Source organism: Microchirus variegatus (genome assembly GCF_963457635.1).
Source record: "Microchirus variegatus genome assembly, chromosome: 6".
NCBI classification, from domain to species: Eukaryota; Metazoa; Chordata; class Actinopteri; order Pleuronectiformes; family Soleidae; genus Microchirus; species Microchirus variegatus.
Genome location: NC_139807.1, coordinates 19,014,814 through 19,031,802, shown reverse-complemented (window position 1 = coordinate 19,031,802; position 16,989 = coordinate 19,014,814). Strand labels below are relative to the sequence as shown.

Sequence of the window (16,989 nt, the reverse complement as noted above, 5' to 3'; positions counted from 1 at the left end):
TAACAACAAGAAATTCAGAAATCTGACGCAAAATGTGTTTGTACAGTACATTATACATGTATATCACAGTGGGTGACTTCTAAAGGTGGTGAGGAACGCCGATTAAGTGCATATTGAAAATGGCACACCCATTATGGCAACACCCTAACAATTAGAGGACAGATCTCTGAATTGAAATGTCACTCGACCAATTACATGCTGTGCACAAACCACCGATAAGGCATTGGCATTTCTGCCATTCAAGCAACTAACCACGTGACTTATCAATCAGTCAGATATTTCAACTTGTGCCAGGCAGCAGCGCATCCTGTCCGCCCCAGCACTCAGTGGTCCGTAGTAGTCACGCTCACCTTTTACATTTCAGTCTTGTTCTTGTTAGGTGCTGTTCTGCAATTGGGTATTTTGGAAATCCAAAGACGCTGCTCTGCCCCTTGGCTTGGAGTGCCATCATTATTTAAGTGCGACTTCCTGACAGTTTAGACGCTTGATTGTGAATTGTTTGAATACTGGCATTGTGCCCTGACTGTCAGCATATCCCATTGTATTGAGTCAAGGAAACACTAACAAAAAGAATCCTTGGTTGGGTCTAATAATTTGTGTTTTTCTGAGATTTGAGTGATATTGCATGGCCTTTGGATAGCGCAGTGCTGTGTGAGACAGCGGGGGAGTTCTTTTTGTTATCCAGCCCTGCATTATTTATGAATTTTCATTCCAGGAATGCAGTAGCCCCTGGCACTGTAATGCTACTTTCTCCCATGGAAACGCTCGCACACTTTTCCCTCTGCCACACAAGTTCTCCATAAAACTAAATTCCCCTAATGAAAGTAGATTCAGGAATTAGTGAGAGGACAATGTGGAAATGCACGAGATGGTTGTTTATAATACTGAGTACAACACTTAGTGCTGCAGTCAAGAGTTTAAGCTCACAGGCGATATGATGCCCAGTGGGAGTTCTTATCTCCCTCTCTCTCCCTCTGCATGTCCGTCATACTGTAAGAATGTAATTGCTGCAAAAGCAGAAAATGTGTCAGCCTCCCTGCTGATAATTTCAAAGTAAAAGAACCCGTGCTAGTCGGGTTATCACACTGTTGGACCATTAGACTCGGGCACACACACACACATGTAGCCATTGTACAATTTCAAATATTTACTTTTCTTACTGCAATGCTGCTCAGTCCTCCTGAGGAATTGTTAAACAAATCCTGCAGAGCTAATTAGAATTTCTGCTATTAATATGGCTGAAGTTATATTCTGCAGTGAGACGATTGCCGGCACTTTGATAATACAATAAATGTATTACCCTACAAATCTAACTTGGTAGCAATGAAGTTCTGGCAGTTTGACATAATGTTAATCCTCAGTGTAGGCCAGACTCTTCTACACCATCTTTAATTACTGTATAGGTTTTATTTTATTAATTGATAAAAAAAAAAAAAAAGAAGAAGTAATGAATTATTATTATAAATATTAGTAACAAGTTAAGCTGGAATAAGGTTTTCCAGCACACATAAAATACAAATGTGTTTCCATCTGTACTCTTTTGAGTGAGGACCATGTAGTTTCCCTCTCTATGATAAATTACAAATACTGTGCTGTTTAGTTTAGTGGAAACCAAAGCGACAGCACCAGAGAGCGAGCGAGAGGGAGAGAGATAGTACACACACACACACACACACACACACACACACACACACACACACACACAAACACTGGTATACACAGTATATGCCCATGGCCTTCTTCTTTCAAGTATATGTCCATGTCTCCACAGGCTTTTTCAGCTCTCTATTCTGTCCTGTATTCTTCCACTGGGCTATGAGCAAGCGTCAGGAGCCATATTCAGTGGAATAAGTAGCGAGGTGTTATGTTAGATTTGTATTGTGTGGAAATGCAATCACACTCCCACACCTCGGAGCTCTGTCCTTCCCTCGCTCCTTTCAAATTGTTCAAATTGTAGTCAGAAGACAGAAGGATCGGGGCCACGAGAGGCTTTCTGGTCAAGCCCACTCCACTTCGCTTTAAAATATGAGATTAATTTGTCAAGAGGAGCATGTGTGTGTGTGTGTGTGTGTGTGTGTCTGAAGAGAGGAGTGATAATGGAACCTTACCGAGCTAGAAGGCTGAGACAGAGTGATGTTGATTTAAGTGTATGGTAATTGCGAGTCATTCATTTGTCATGTTGTATTGGCCTGCAGTATAATGTATGGGGATGCAACCGACAATTGTTTTCTTGTAGCAGTTATTGCACCAGTTATTTTTTTTTAAATGTTTGAAAAAAAAAACTGCATTAAAAAAAATTACAAGCCGCCTTCCAGCAGTCCAAAATCAAAAGATAAAAAATGTCATGTGACCAAAAACAGCATGCATATATTCTTGAAGAATCTATGTAATTGTTTATTGACTAATCACTTAAATTAATGTGATTCAGTTTGTTGCAAGGTGTTTCTTTTATTTACAACTTTGATGTAAACAACAACAAACGCCGAGGTTCTTTTTATTACGCGGGTGTTAATTTTACACACACACACACACACACACACACACACACACACTGAGCAAGCCAATACACATCTACAGGGACACATTTCTCACCGTGAAATTTTTTATTAATCAAGTCAGTGGACAACTTTAGAAGAAGAAAAATCAATTTTTGTTTCTTCCCCAATTTATTACCACATAAATTGTCCTCCTCAAAGCTTCAAAGTGCAGGCCTCGGCGTCGGTGTCAAAATAATTACGTTAAAATCCATTATATTTGTGTTGATTTCAGCCCGCTTTTGTTGACACAAAGGACACAAAGTGAGATGGCTCCGGCCTGCTTCTACTGACAAGATATCTGGCAGCATATCACCTTCAGTTCAATCAATAAAGGGAAATTATCTGGGAAGGCTTCAAATAAAATCTCTTCTATCGGGTACTCAGGGAAACGCCATCACCCTCAGCACGTCGGATCATCTAACTACCCACAGTCGCTTTACAGCAGCCACTGTAACCTTGTGATTTGAGTTGACCACGTACATGCTGCATATTAGTCTACAATGGGACATTAACAACACAGTACACAGGTACTTTTAGACCTCAACGCCATGATTAATATCTCAATATAAATAAGTTGCATCCGCAGATTTGGTGCACACCTATAAAGTGATTTATTTAGCAACATAAAACACATTGATGTTGTACTGTACATCTCTCCTCTAAACAAGTTCATCTATTTCCTGTTGACTGGTAAATAGCCTCATGTGTATCATCAGTAATATTCATAGCTCTACTTTCTAGCTGATCATGAATTATTAACTCGTAGAAAAGATGAATAGTTCCAAAATGGTACTTGATGCATCCCTGCTTGAAGCCATGTTTTACACAATACAGCACAGTACAGTAAAGTACAGTCAAGGTTCAATATGTTTTCCAGCGTGTTGCAGGGGAGTTGTTTTGTTGTCGAGGTTTCATTTCAGAATCACTGTTGATCCACCGTGAACTCTGGGATGTATTTCAAGCGCGCGTATCATCGCCCAAATTGACTCCTAGCTGTAGAGACACATTGTCTGCTGATTGCCAGCCAAAATGCCAAAGCAAACAGCATGAAGGAAAATGAAAAAAAAAGAATATAACCTGGAAGAAAATCACAGCAGCTGCCCCCCCCCCCCCCCCAAAAAAAAGCACACCTAATGCACGTCTCCAGATGTAACACTCCCGAAATCCCAGATTTTACAGTGTGAATTGTGTGTCGTCCCAGCCCGATGTGCCTATAAAAGGAATTGTTTGGAAAAAAAATCACATTTTGTTCTCTTTAATATGCTCAAAAAACACAATGATTCATCTGACAAGCAGTGGAATGAGAAATGCAAATTGTTAAGGGACATGCCCAGTGCAGTTTAGCCTTGCAAATTCACACAGAGAAAAGGGTGCAAATGGAAAATAAGATGCAGGATAAATGAAAAACAAGGGACAGTGGAGTGTATGATATTGCAAAGTAAAGTGCCTAAAACAATGCATTGCCTTTCCGATTACTGCAAATGCATTCTTACAATTTTAGTATGTGCTACTGATTTCAAGTATAAATGATTTGTTTATCTGGCAGACTGAAACTCTTCTTCATGTATGCGTCTCACATTTGCAGTTGGGCTGCACTCGTAACCGACGCTTCAGGCCTGAAAACATCACATTTCTAATAACCACACATTCACAGGTGAATGTTTGAATTCCCTCTATTTCTCTTAGAGCATGGTTAACCAATCAGTATATGCCATAACCTTGAGGTGCATTTATGTTTTTCTATACAATGTGCAGGCACATGAATGGGGACATTTTCAGCCCCCACGTACAGCACATCCCTTTCTCATCGGCTCACTAAACAGCACCACCAGGTTTGTTCCCTGACTGATTGGTGCCGTTTCTTTGTTGAGAAACATTTCTCTGTGTGGGGAGGCTGAATGCCATCTGTGTTTTCACAGCCTGAAAGAGGGCAGGAGAATCAGAGTGGAGGTGAGGGAACAGGATCTGAGGAGCAGGCGGAGCCACAGGGAGCACCCAGGCCCTTTTGGAGTGGGAACCTCACAAAAATCCATCCTACTCTCAGTCACTCCTGGATTTAAAAAAAAAAAAAAATGAGACAGACCATATTGGTTTAGATGGAAAATTAGTCCAGTAAGCATCTTGAAATCAATCTGCAATGCTGCTTAACAGCTACTAGAAAACCTTTTCAGCTGCTCATCTGCAGAACTAATTCGCTTTACTCCCTCATTTCACTGTAATCAACGACTTCATGAAGGAGATGCGAAGGAAATACCTTCTAAATCACCAAACCCAATTTCTCAAATCTATGGCATTGATTTATCAATTAATTCTGCATGTGTAATGCTGCCACTTTCCTTTGGGTGTTGTAGGTTTTAGCGGTCAAATGCATAATTGAAAGAGGCTTTTTACCAAGCAGCAGCTGATGCTGAGAGGTTAGGAGGTTGTCACTCATGATTTAAAGCTTTATTTGCAAAGCGAGTTTGTGGGAACTGCCTTTTAGGTCCTGCTAGGAGGACAGTGACATGTGTTTTGTGTGAGAGGAGAAATGTCAAATGTCTTGAATAAGGCTTTGACTTGTCAGGAATATTGATTATGTGATTTTGGGTGGTGTCTCTGTGTGTTTGTGGTCAAAAGTTTGTGCACAGCTGCATGTGAATGTGCAGCTGTGCATGCAAACACATTTAAAGGGCTTTTTTCATCCATAGACTGTCTATGATATGTGTCTTCAGCTCCGCCAAGTCAGTTTTGGAACCGAAAATTCACAGAGTCATGAGGAATGCACCCATTAGATGATACCAGCTGTCAATCACACTGGTGTCCACTACATGCCATGCTTTATCATCTATTTTCCTCTAAATGAGAACATATTTGACTAAAAACGGTAATCTTAGACTTTTGTAACTGGCAATTGAGACCACTGATCTCTCAGGAAATGTTTTTACTGATGTAATAAATCAAGTGAGAATTAGAAGTATATATTTTCCAATTGAATCCCATTCAAACTCAGATTTTATAACCAGCAGAGTGCCAAATCCATCCGTCCTCTGAGGCTTCACTTTTCAAACAGAAGACTACTTCAGTTATTACAGTCTATGGTGTTGTTACATATTGTTGTCCTCTTTTTGTTTGCTCCTTGGCCTTCTGGGAAATCAGCAGTGGGTGTTAGATCACAGCAAAGGAGTGGATATCATCAAAGAAGGTCTGGTAGGAGGCACTGTGTGTTTGTCTCTCTCTCTCTCTGTGTGTGTATGGGCTTATATTGTTCTACAGTGAAGATGTAAAAGAAAGTAGAAAAGTTTTAGCTGTGGTCAAGATGTAAAAACAGCCTTTGAAAAGTTAGAGCTTAGCTGCTCCCTTTGCTCAGGGCCACATTCAAAAGGCATGAATTGTGCAGGACCTTATTGATTTCTGTACAGCCATGCTGTGATGATGTGGGATCTGAACCTTGTCCACTACAAGTATGCAAATGGTCCATCATGGATTCCCAGCTTCTGAGAACAGAACCGGCGAGTTCTCTGCTTCTTTGTGCGGCTGTCTTTCCAACACGAGTGGGCGCTGGCCCATCAGGCCACCTATATGACTTGCTTTGTCCGTACATGCAGTAACCTTGGGTGTTATCGTCAGATGGAAGCTGAATGGTATAAAACACTGCAAGAGAAAACTTGCACACAACCCGTGCAGCCCTTGCTGAAAAGGACTGTAAAGGCTGTGTTGGTTCTCTGGGGTGTGTGGGTGTTCAAGTGTGTTGTTTGTCCGTTAGTGTAAATGCTGTAAGTGTGTGTAGGCGCAAGGGCATTGAGTATGTCCGCGTTTCATCGCTCATCGCAGCGGTGAAGTCCAGGCTGTTGTGTGTGTGTGTGTGTGTACAGTATTTGTGTGTTTGTGCTATGCACTGTATATGTTCTGCCGGTAAACTTGGGATTAGCAGACACAGATTTCAGGCTTGGTCAGCTATGAAAGCACAACTACGTGACGAGAGTGCTGCTGCCGCCCACAGATAGCTCGCCCTTATCCACTAATTAAATCCCTCTATCACTCCATGTCTCACTTGGCAATCTCTCTATCCTTCAATTCCTCCCATTTTCGCGGTGAACACTCTGCTTCTCTCATTATCTATCCATCACTCTGTTTATTCCTCCCCCCCCCCCCCCCCCAATGTAGAGGGCTCACAGTGGGTGGTGTACTCCTTTGTTGTGTTTTGGGTGGTTTAGGTAGAACAGGGTCCTGTGGGCCCTTCACGGCCTCCCATGTGAGGTTTTCCTGTCATATGCCTGAGGAGCTATGATGGTGCTAAGGAATGGAAGGGATTCTTAAGCCCCACTCCCTCTGTCTCCTTTACCCCCTTTAATGTTGTTTCACACACACACACACACACACACACACACACACACACACACACACACACACACACACACACACACACACACACACACACACACACACACACACACACACACACACACACACACACACACACACACACACACACACCCTCACTCTCGGCATCTCTCTCTCTGACAGCTCACTGTTTACTCCCGTAGGACCTGTAGCCTGAATCTGCATTTGCAGTTACAGGCTTTGCATCCATACTTTCTGTTGATTAAGTCATCGTTATGTTAGACGAAATGGAAAAAAAAAAGAAAAAAAAAAGAAACAGACAATAAAAGGATTGCTGTGACTTTACTTTAGAGCATCACATTTATGGCCGAGCATGAATATATTTGTCAAGGTTTCTCATCATCATTCCTGTGGCTTGCAAAGGCCTGTTTAGTGAGCGGGATTAGCTTGTCTCTTTGCAAACAAGCTTCTTGGAGACGTGTAAAAGGCCTGAGTTAACAAAAGAAAGTAGCTCCTTACTCACTGGGGGTCTCCGAGCTGTTATGAAAATCAGACCTTCTCTGCATGATAAAAACGTATTTGTAATCCTGGAACTATATTTTATCAATAACCTGAGGGGCTTATATTGTTGGATGGCACTCGCCTCTCCCCATCCTCGTTGTTTATTTACCGATGTGAAACTCAATTTCTGTGCCTCTGCCTGGCCCCAATCTTCTCCCTGCCTCTCCTTTATCCATTTTGCATGCCCTCTCTTCCTGTTCGTCATGATTTCAGCACATTCGTTTGAGATTGGAAAGTCTAAATCAGTTTTGACTTGTCCTTATGGCCACTGACATTACACAAGGCAATCTCTGCCGAGCTGCTTGTGTTATTGTTGTTGATGTCGGACATTTTAGGGAACCCCACCCCTGTGGAGATGACTTGGAAAATAAATCCTACTGTGTTGCTCTCTCTACTCTAAGCAGATTTGCAAAACAGTTTGCTGGTCTTTGGTTGCACTGTTTGAGTAAATGGACAGAAAGCAGGGGATCAAGTGGGTGAAAGGTCCCATTAGAGATTATTGCCACGATGCAGCCATGGATTATTATTCCCGTGTTTGTCTCTCATGACTGTCTTTGTGAGGACCAGTTCAAGTTGGAGTGAGGACATTGTGACCAGCACAGAGTTTGTGTTACCCTGTCATGTAGTCGTTGTTATACCATGGTCACAGCTGGTCCTTTTCACAATGTGGGCACTTGTTATTTACCATCAAAAGGAAATGTCTTTAGGCTGCATGTTTTTTTTTTTAATCCATGTTACCAAACCCAACCTCAACTTGGAGTTATTAGTTATTTTCTTAAACACAATTCATTGCAGAATTTTAATAGTTATCAGGATTAATCGCTTTTTTAAATGGACAGTTATTATTGTAATTATTATTCATTTGTAATTGCAGTTTCAATTCCATATGGACAATGCAACACTTTTTTTTTTTTACTGCAGCCTCCTTTATTTATTCATTTCACTTCTTGACCAAATGATTGATCCACTTTTTGTTTTCCTGAAATTGCATTGTATTTCAGGTCGATGAATGTGATTTTAAATTACTAAAATGTTCAGGCTGACCCTGAATCAACTGCAGTTACAAATTAGTGGTGAAAACCTTATTTTAAACATTTTTTTTTTTAGTTTGAGTCAAGTAGATACCAAATTTTAATTTCAAGGTTCAGGTTAGAGTTGGTTGCAATTTTCAGCATTACATTACTAATTCAGTAATAAAATGTCATTAACATATTTCATTATATATATATATATATATGTATATATATATATATATATGTATATATTTTTTAAATTGTCCCTGTAATATTTATTGTTGGATTTTGGCTTTAGTTACATCTCTTATTTTTTCTTCTCTGTACTACAGCCCTTGTGAAAAATGATGTTACAAAACCTCCGTTTTAGAGCATCACCAGGAACTGTCACGTGCAGTTTAGCCTTTATGGTTACATAACCAATTATGGATATTTAGTTGTGGTAATTGAGACAAAGGTGCCAGAATAGGAAGGCAGTTAGGTCCGATAAGTGTTCTCAGAAAGAAAGTGCATGTGTCCGTGCATGTGAGGAAAAGGGATTGATAAGGTACAGAGAGAAAAGAGGGTGGGTTAGTGGATGAGGTTGCAGTGTACTAAGATGCGTGTGTTTCACTCAGTGTTGTCACTTTATATTATTTTAGACCAAGTGGTGATGAGTTCATTACACATTTATAGAATTATAGCTTACACTTACATTTGACATGGAATCATCACGGCGCACAGACACTAGAGTGCAAACAAACACGGCATGTAAAAACAGTCTTTATTTTTTCAATCCTTTTTTGCTGTACACATACAGTGTAGTCGTGTGTTTAATACGGCAGCATAGAGTAGGTTTTTGGACTACATTAATCATTGAAGTTTTATGAATTTTACATCCTTTCCTCTTGCATGAGCATGATTAAGATCAGATGTTCGTCCGTGGTACAGTGATGAAATCAGCACAGCACTTATTTACCCTCACTGAGAGATCCCTCCATGCACCATGTATTCCTGACACATGCATGAAAAAATTATGAGCGGAATAATACAAATGCTATCGTGAAGGTTTTTTTTTTAGCAGTATTAAAATTTAAATCCAGCATGATGTTAACGATGACACCTCCTCGTGTGTTTTCCATTAATGATAATCCACAATGAAGCTATGGTGACCTCTATACGCCGCTTATCATTCCTGCTCTGAGAATGTAGGCTATTATTGTGCTTCGGTGGCACATGCTCACTTGTCCTGTAGAACGCCCACGTGTCTTGTTTGACGTGAGCTTGGCTTTAGGAAACAAAGTCCAGGTTTTGACATCAAAACTGGGAATCAAACCCATAATGGGCACCCCACTGTGGAGTAGAATTAGCAGGCTTACTTCTCTGTATGCAGGCACTGCAGAGGATAAGATGGAGGGTGTAAAGCATGCGAGGTCGGGGAGAAGTACAGATGAAAAAGAAGGAGGAGGGAGAACAGACGTGTACCAGTACTAAAGAGACGAATACCCATAGCAATATTATGCAATATCATGCATCAGTTGCACTATATCAATATTGGCTTTAAAAAATGTAAATTGCAATAAGAGCTGCAATATTTGTAAAAGCCAAAATGTACGTCAAAATACCATCCATCCATCCATCCAAATATAATTTTATATTAAATATGAATCATATTCTACCAACTGAGGACACATTTGTTTTGCACAGATCTGCACAAATAACACACAGTAATCATTTAAAAACGTATTTCAAATGAAAATAGGAATAATTATGTCAACATTTCCATTCCCTCTATATCACAAGTGATATCGTGATTTCAGTCAAAAATAATCAGAATTAGATATTTATTCAATATCATCCATCCCTTTGAATAAGCTGTTACCTCGTTGACTTCTATGCTGGCGACCGTTACAACTATTATTTTTTTCATGTTTATTTATTTTACACAATGAAGATATTTATTGATCTACACCTGCTGCGACATGAGTATGCAAAATATGACGTTAATTTCACAAAATGACCTCTGCATTTGGACCCAAGGCCAAGCATATATCGGCATATCGGATATCAGCAAAAAGTCCAGGACCGGGTGTCCCTTCGCATCAGTGTACATGCATGATGGAGCAAAACGTTCACTAGACGATCTGAGAATGTGCACCTCACAGAGTACAAGATGGTGCTCGTTTGTTCCGGATTGCATGCTTTCATTCTTGCGTGTGGACATGTGACAGACATGAAACGGGACAGAGAGCCTCAGTAGAGACAGACAGCAGTCAGTGCCTGCAGCAAGCTCAGAGCTCGCCGGGTAATGTACACTCGCTCCTTGCCGCACCAGAGAGAGAAGGTGACACCAGTCAATCCCATTCTGACAGGGCACCTGAGATAATAGTGTGCTTTGATTCCTTGCAATAACTCCTGCCAATCAAAATGAAAGACATCGTGGTTGTAGGGAACCTTGTGTGTGTGTGTGTGTCGATGTGTGGTATGAGCTTACAGAATATTCCCCGGTATTGATAATTAGATGCAAGATGTGGTTACGTATTTTAAAGAGAATCAAGTCCAGTGATTTTCCAGATCATCTGTGCTATGATAATTTCTGTAGGGGGTGAGTGTGTGTGTGGGATGAATGTGGGAGAGACTTGGCCCAGTTTTTGACAGTATTCTGTCAGGGGTAAATGTGTGTGTGTGTGTGTGTGTGTGTGTGCGTGTCCATACAAACTGGTGCATGCACACCGGAGATGAGGAGGGTGAGTGTGAGGCCATGGAGAAGGAGTCTTTCAGGTGGAATAAAAGCACTACTGCAGTGGTAGAAAGGTCAGCTGTAAACTTGTATCAGGCTGGTGGTGATCACCCTGTGCTGCAGATCTCTGAGGTATTGAGCAGGCATGCTTTAATGGATTTGATATATGGACTACAGGACTCCCTGAAGAGGTCAATACTGTAGCACTTTGTCTCCTTGAGCAATGACCCTCTCAAGCTCAATTTAGAAACATTATATCTGCAGGAAATAGGCTGGAAGTGCCTCAAGCAGAGCATGTTGAAAGAGAACTAATATGAATGAAGCATTTTCTAATCACTTTTTCTGTGCTCCATTCACAGTACCTATCAATCATCACTTATGGTAGTATAGGTGCATTGCAATGGGCTTTGATATGGATGAGTGGAGAACAAGGGAATGGGAGCTGGACAGAACTGATATATTTGGCTGTGTGGAGTAACAGCTGTCTAATGGTGTTTCATTATGACTTCACAGTGACAGTGTTTAATGAGACTGACAGGCTTCAAATTTGTCAATCCATCCACAAATTGTCTTTGGTTGTCTAAGAGAGATAATGCTCCAAACATTGTTAATGAATGTTTGTTCTAACTAGAATGAGCAGATGTTGCAATGTTGTTCCACCGTGTTCAATAACTATTTTTCTCCTCTCCTCCAATCCCCCCGTTTCCTCTCATTTTCCTCCCTCTCTCTGTTGTCCTCACTACCTGTCCCCTCTTTCCTTCATTCCCACTCGCTCACTTCCAGACTCTGCGCTCTGTGCCGTAGCTGAGCTGAGTGACTAAGTTGAGCAGTTCAAGCCATGGAGGATATGGACAGTAAACCCTACCAGCCTTTGCCTAAGGGGCGTCATGAAATGGAGATGTCCTACACTAGCTCATCTGACGAGAGTGAGGATGGCCGCGCCCACCACCGCTCCTACACTTCACGTGAAACCCTGCCGGACTACACACACGAGCTACGCCTCACCCTCGGTTCACACCGGGAGAGACAGAGCAACTACAGCCAACCCCAACCAGGTATCATTAGGCCGGATTTATTTAACTTTCTATATACAGTTTGTCAATGTCTGCACAGTCACTGTATGTGGCACAAAATAACACGTGAACAGAGTAACACACACACACACACACTCACACACAGAAACAGGTCTTTAAACGGGCCTATGTGAATTACCTATTACAGTCCACAATGAGCCAGAAGGACAGTCGGAGGCAGCCAATTACCTCCTCTCCACGGAGGTGATATTTCTCTCCCACAGCTTAAGTAGGTCAACCCCAAACCTCACCTGGGGTGGAACACCACCCTCCATCGCACACACACACACACACACTCACGGACACAAACACGGGTGGACATAGGCACATGTCGACATGCACGTTGGTACGCACACGCCAAATACTTCCTGTATATACCTGCTGGTGACAGGTGGAGAAATGGACCAGTGTGTGCTGTGATGGATGGCCTTTATGCAGGTCATGTGTGGTGTTAAGAGAGAAGCTGCATCTCTTCTGGAGCTCGCCACTGTGGAGGGTTCATAGTGATCAATAGGTACTCTCCCCACCACCACTGCCTCCTGCGACTCTGCAAGACCTACCCACCATGCTAACAAGCAACATTAGCCATTCATAACAGTTACAACTCCTGACAAGCGGGCCGCTCAAGGGATTTCCTGGTTTGAATGCCACCTGCTATGGATTTTGTTTGTATTGTTTGTCATGCGTCAACCTGTAGATGGTCATTAGTCATCATCATGTTGGATGGACAGCATCGTGGCGTCAAGGGGAACATGCCTTTTTCAACTGTTACTCAGCCTTTCTCTTTCCATAACAAACAGCATCCCCTGTCATCAGTGTCATATGGTAAGGTGCAGAAGACCCCCCAAAGCAGCCTTTGAAATGTCAATGGCAGTCGCTTCTGCGAGGCACATCTGTTCATCTTTGGGCAGCTGAGCTATATATAGTATACCCTACCTAAGTAACCAACTGTTAAGGGGGAACATTGCCTCCAGTGACATTTTTAATGGATTACAGTGTTCCTGACAAAGATCAGCCAATTCATTTTTCTTCTAATTCCCCACCCGTTTCTATTATTTTCCTTCATCTTTTAAACCACTGTGTTTGGCCTCATCCTCCCTTCCTTCCCTCGCTTCTCTTCTCCCACTTGTTTATTTTCCCTCATATTACAAATTCCTCTCTGTCCATTTAATCCTGCATTATCCCTTTCTTCGCCCTGTCCTTATTATGCCAAAAGTCTTCTTGTATTAAAGAGAGATGATTGATAAATGGATAGTTAGTCAGCTATATCCACAGCTAATAAGTACCTGCTAATTAGCTCAAATTCATTAATTCGAGTTATGTTGATTTTGAACATTTTGTGAACAAATCAGTTGCAGGTTCTAATTTTCTCAGGCAGTTATTTTAGTCATTTTTTATGTATGAAGTAAAATGCTGAATAGTAAATAGATTACATCAAGTTAAACAATAAGGGTAAACACACAAGTATGATCTTTGTACCACATGCTGTTTGAGTGCAACAAAGTAACAATAAATAACAGTAATCTCAATTAATTCTAAATATATATAATTTAAAAAATAATGACAAGTGTGCTGTCTCCTACCGACTTAACAACGCTACCTTTCAAAGATGTTAATTAGGTAAATAACAAGTGCAGTTTTATTGCTGGATTAATAAATATGCATATTTTTTTCACCCCTTACCCTCAGGCTACACCACAGGAAAAAAGAATACAGAGAATAAATAACTCAGCGTAAACATTGTGTCAGTTTCTTTCAATAAATTAATTAAGGTATATTTAATTTATAGCGGATAGCGTAACTTTTTTTTTGGTCGGTTTTTCACCTTTTTCTCTACGGAGCTCCCCCCTGTGTCTATACCACTCTATCCTCATAAAGGTTCATAAAAACTCACAGCTGATGCTCCCCGTCTTTTCCCCTCTCCTGGCCATGTGCACTTGTTTTCAATGGAGCCAGCGAATACAAGCCCATGGAGCCATGTCCATTCTTATGGAAGAAGAGCCAACCACCCACTGAAAACAAGGCAGAAACAGCCATCGTTCATAGAAGTGGTCGAACAAACGCCTTTACAACTGTGGGAGCCAGAAGTGATCTTTTGTTTTATTTTTAGTAGTGGTGGTGGTCTACACTAGGGGGCATTGTAGGTTAAGCAGGTCACAGCCGTATGTGTTCATCAGGTGAATGTATATAGCCACAGGTGTATCAGATGCGGATGATTACGCTAGGGTGATGGGGAGATTTTTACCGCTAGCACGTTGGAATGGCTAATAAATAGGAATGTTACCCAAAGATTAAAGCAGGTGTGGACCTCAAGTTATTTCTATAGAGAACATAGCGTTAATCCCAAAGAAGTGCCACAGCAAGGTGGGAAAAAGCCGGTCCAATGTTTACTTGTGTGTGGCCCCTCGCTCAGTCAGACAGTTTCCTCTTCCTCACCTCCTTGACATTTTTTTTTCCTGCTTCTTTTTCGCTTCCTCTGCCATGATGAACGTCTAAAATAATGCTATCGCTAACGTGATCTTATAGCCTTTAGGGTGTGTTTGTGTAGTGTTGTAAAAAGCCATTTGTGTTTCTTGCAAGACGTGAGACTTTGCAAAACCTCCTGATTTGAGGTCGGCGGCCCTGATCTTGCAAGGCTGCTTTTCCACTAAAAGACAGTAGGGGGAGCGCAGACAGCCCCCAATCTTCCCAGAACAAGCCATTTGATACAGACTTTAAAGCTGTTACTTTAGTGTAAATTCCTCCAAACCACCTACTAAAATCATATTGTGTTATGAATTTGCTTCAAAACATAATGGACAGATATTTTTTTCAGTTTAATGTCAATCAGCGTTTGTCGCCGAGGAAAATAGCCAATCTGCTGCTGAATTGGCCTCTTGCAGCCAATTTGAGCTAAATACAAGTGCGTAGTTGCGACCAATCTTGTGCCGGTTTAATTCCAGCAGAACAGTGTGAGCCACAGTTGGTCTTGACCCCATCAAAAAGCACAGCAGGACACAGCGCCGGTCAATGGAGTGGTCAACAGGACTGTGGCTCTTATTGAAACACTGCGGTTCGTGTTCAGAGGACCTGACCTAAAACAAATATTAACTGCACTAAGTGTGAAGGAGAGGAAGTCTTTTTTTTTTCTTTACCTCTTTCTTCAGTGGAGTCTTTGTGGTTGCTAGCTACAATGCTATCTGTATAGATTAGGATTTATGGCTTGACTTTTGCAAAATTACATCAGTTCCATCACTTCCACTTACACAGTCTAAAACTGAAAATTTACTTTAGTCTCTCAGCAGGAAAAAAAAACAAGAACTCAATTGAATTGAATTGAATTGAATTGAATTGAATTGAATTGCAGTGTAACCAGAGGACTGAGACAGTATATCTGATGTTCTCAGATAGCAGGCTGATGCTTGGGATTGGCGGGTGTTCTAATACCTGAAAGCATATGAGGCTCAAATTTTCTCTCAGTCTGAGTCAATATTAATAAGGTTTGATCTTTATCTGATCTCTTCACCCCACCAAGGAGAATATAGATGAGATCAGTGCTCTGTTTGAGCAGCGGTTCAATACATCTTGAGCGCAATAACACAAACCAGAAAGCCAGAACAGGATATAGCTTCACTGTCAATGGTTAAAAATATCAACGGTGACATTTTGATTTCAACCTCTGCTGCAAAACTTTTAATAAATGCTTGCTCAAATAACAGACTGTCTTCTGACATAATTTGCGAGCTGTTCTGTGTTTGGCTTCTTAGCGCCTGCCTCAAACAAATACCTGGCGAGCTTAGTTGCCAAAGTAAATAAAAACACATGCTGGTATTAGACGCTTTATGGCTCTAAGCCTCAATCTGCATGTCTCTCTCTCTCTCCCGTGTTCTCTAGATTTAGACTTCTGCAAATCTGGTCAAATGAGGAGCCCAGACTACCACATCCACCAACAGCAGCAGCAGCAGCGTCAGGAGGAGGAGGAGGAAGCACTGTGCTCTGGACCAGTCGCTCACGTCCACAGCCGCCCCTACTCCCTGGGCATGGGCTCAGACGTGGACACTGAGCCTGAGGTGGACCCCTCTCCCGCTCACGGCCTGCAGCACATGTGGATGCGTGGCCTCAAGTCTGAGCAGAGCTCCTGCCTCACAAGCCGTGCCAACTCTGCCCTATCACTCACTGACACCGAGCACGACAGGAAGTCTGAGCCTGACAATGGTGAGTACAAATACCATTCTTCTTTCTCAATAATTTGATTCTTCATCGTATGTTAAAGGGAGAGATATAACATTTTAGTTCAGCAGAATCTAGTGCACCTTTTGATTAATGGTTTTTTATTGCATAAGACTATTTTGTCCTTGACCACACTTCAAGACCTGAAGACTTCACTTACACACCATATTACAGAGAGAAGAAATTTCTCACGATTGAATGCAAGCAAAAACGTTTTGGGTCACCACCCTATGCAGCACTATCCTGTCCAATAAAAGGAAAAAAAGAAAATATCTTAAAAACAAAAAAAACAACATTCACTATTCACAATAACTCATTCTGAGGCTTTCGGTACATGACTGAAACTCCCGTTCTTGAACCAAAGGAGGTCTTTGAAGAACTTTGTTGTGTCTAAGTGCAGAAAATGTGCTATTATTCAGTCTCTGAAATGAACTCGTATTGGGGGTGAAACTGGGGTGACTGAGTATGGAGGATGAAGGAAAGTCAAGTGATGTACATCTTCAGCACATGCATTGGGAAAGGATTGAATATCCATCGAAAGCAGGGAAAGATTTTGG

General features: G+C 41.5%; 1 protein-coding gene across 1 annotated transcript in view; it reads left to right on the top strand.

The window, feature by feature from the left end:
* Window positions 1–11,988: 11,988 nt before the first annotated feature.
* tenm1 (teneurin transmembrane protein 1) overlaps window positions 11,989–16,989 on the top strand; it is a gene marked incomplete at both ends in the record, with an annotated part of 169,477 nt that continues 164,476 nt past the window's right edge. Inside the window, 2 exons of the mRNA XM_083891824.1 lie at window positions 11,989–12,205; window positions 16,097–16,417. Coding sequence (XP_083747950.1) covers window positions 11,989–12,205; window positions 16,097–16,417 — 538 coding nt within the window. The remainder of the gene's footprint in view (window positions 12,206–16,096; window positions 16,418–16,989) is intronic.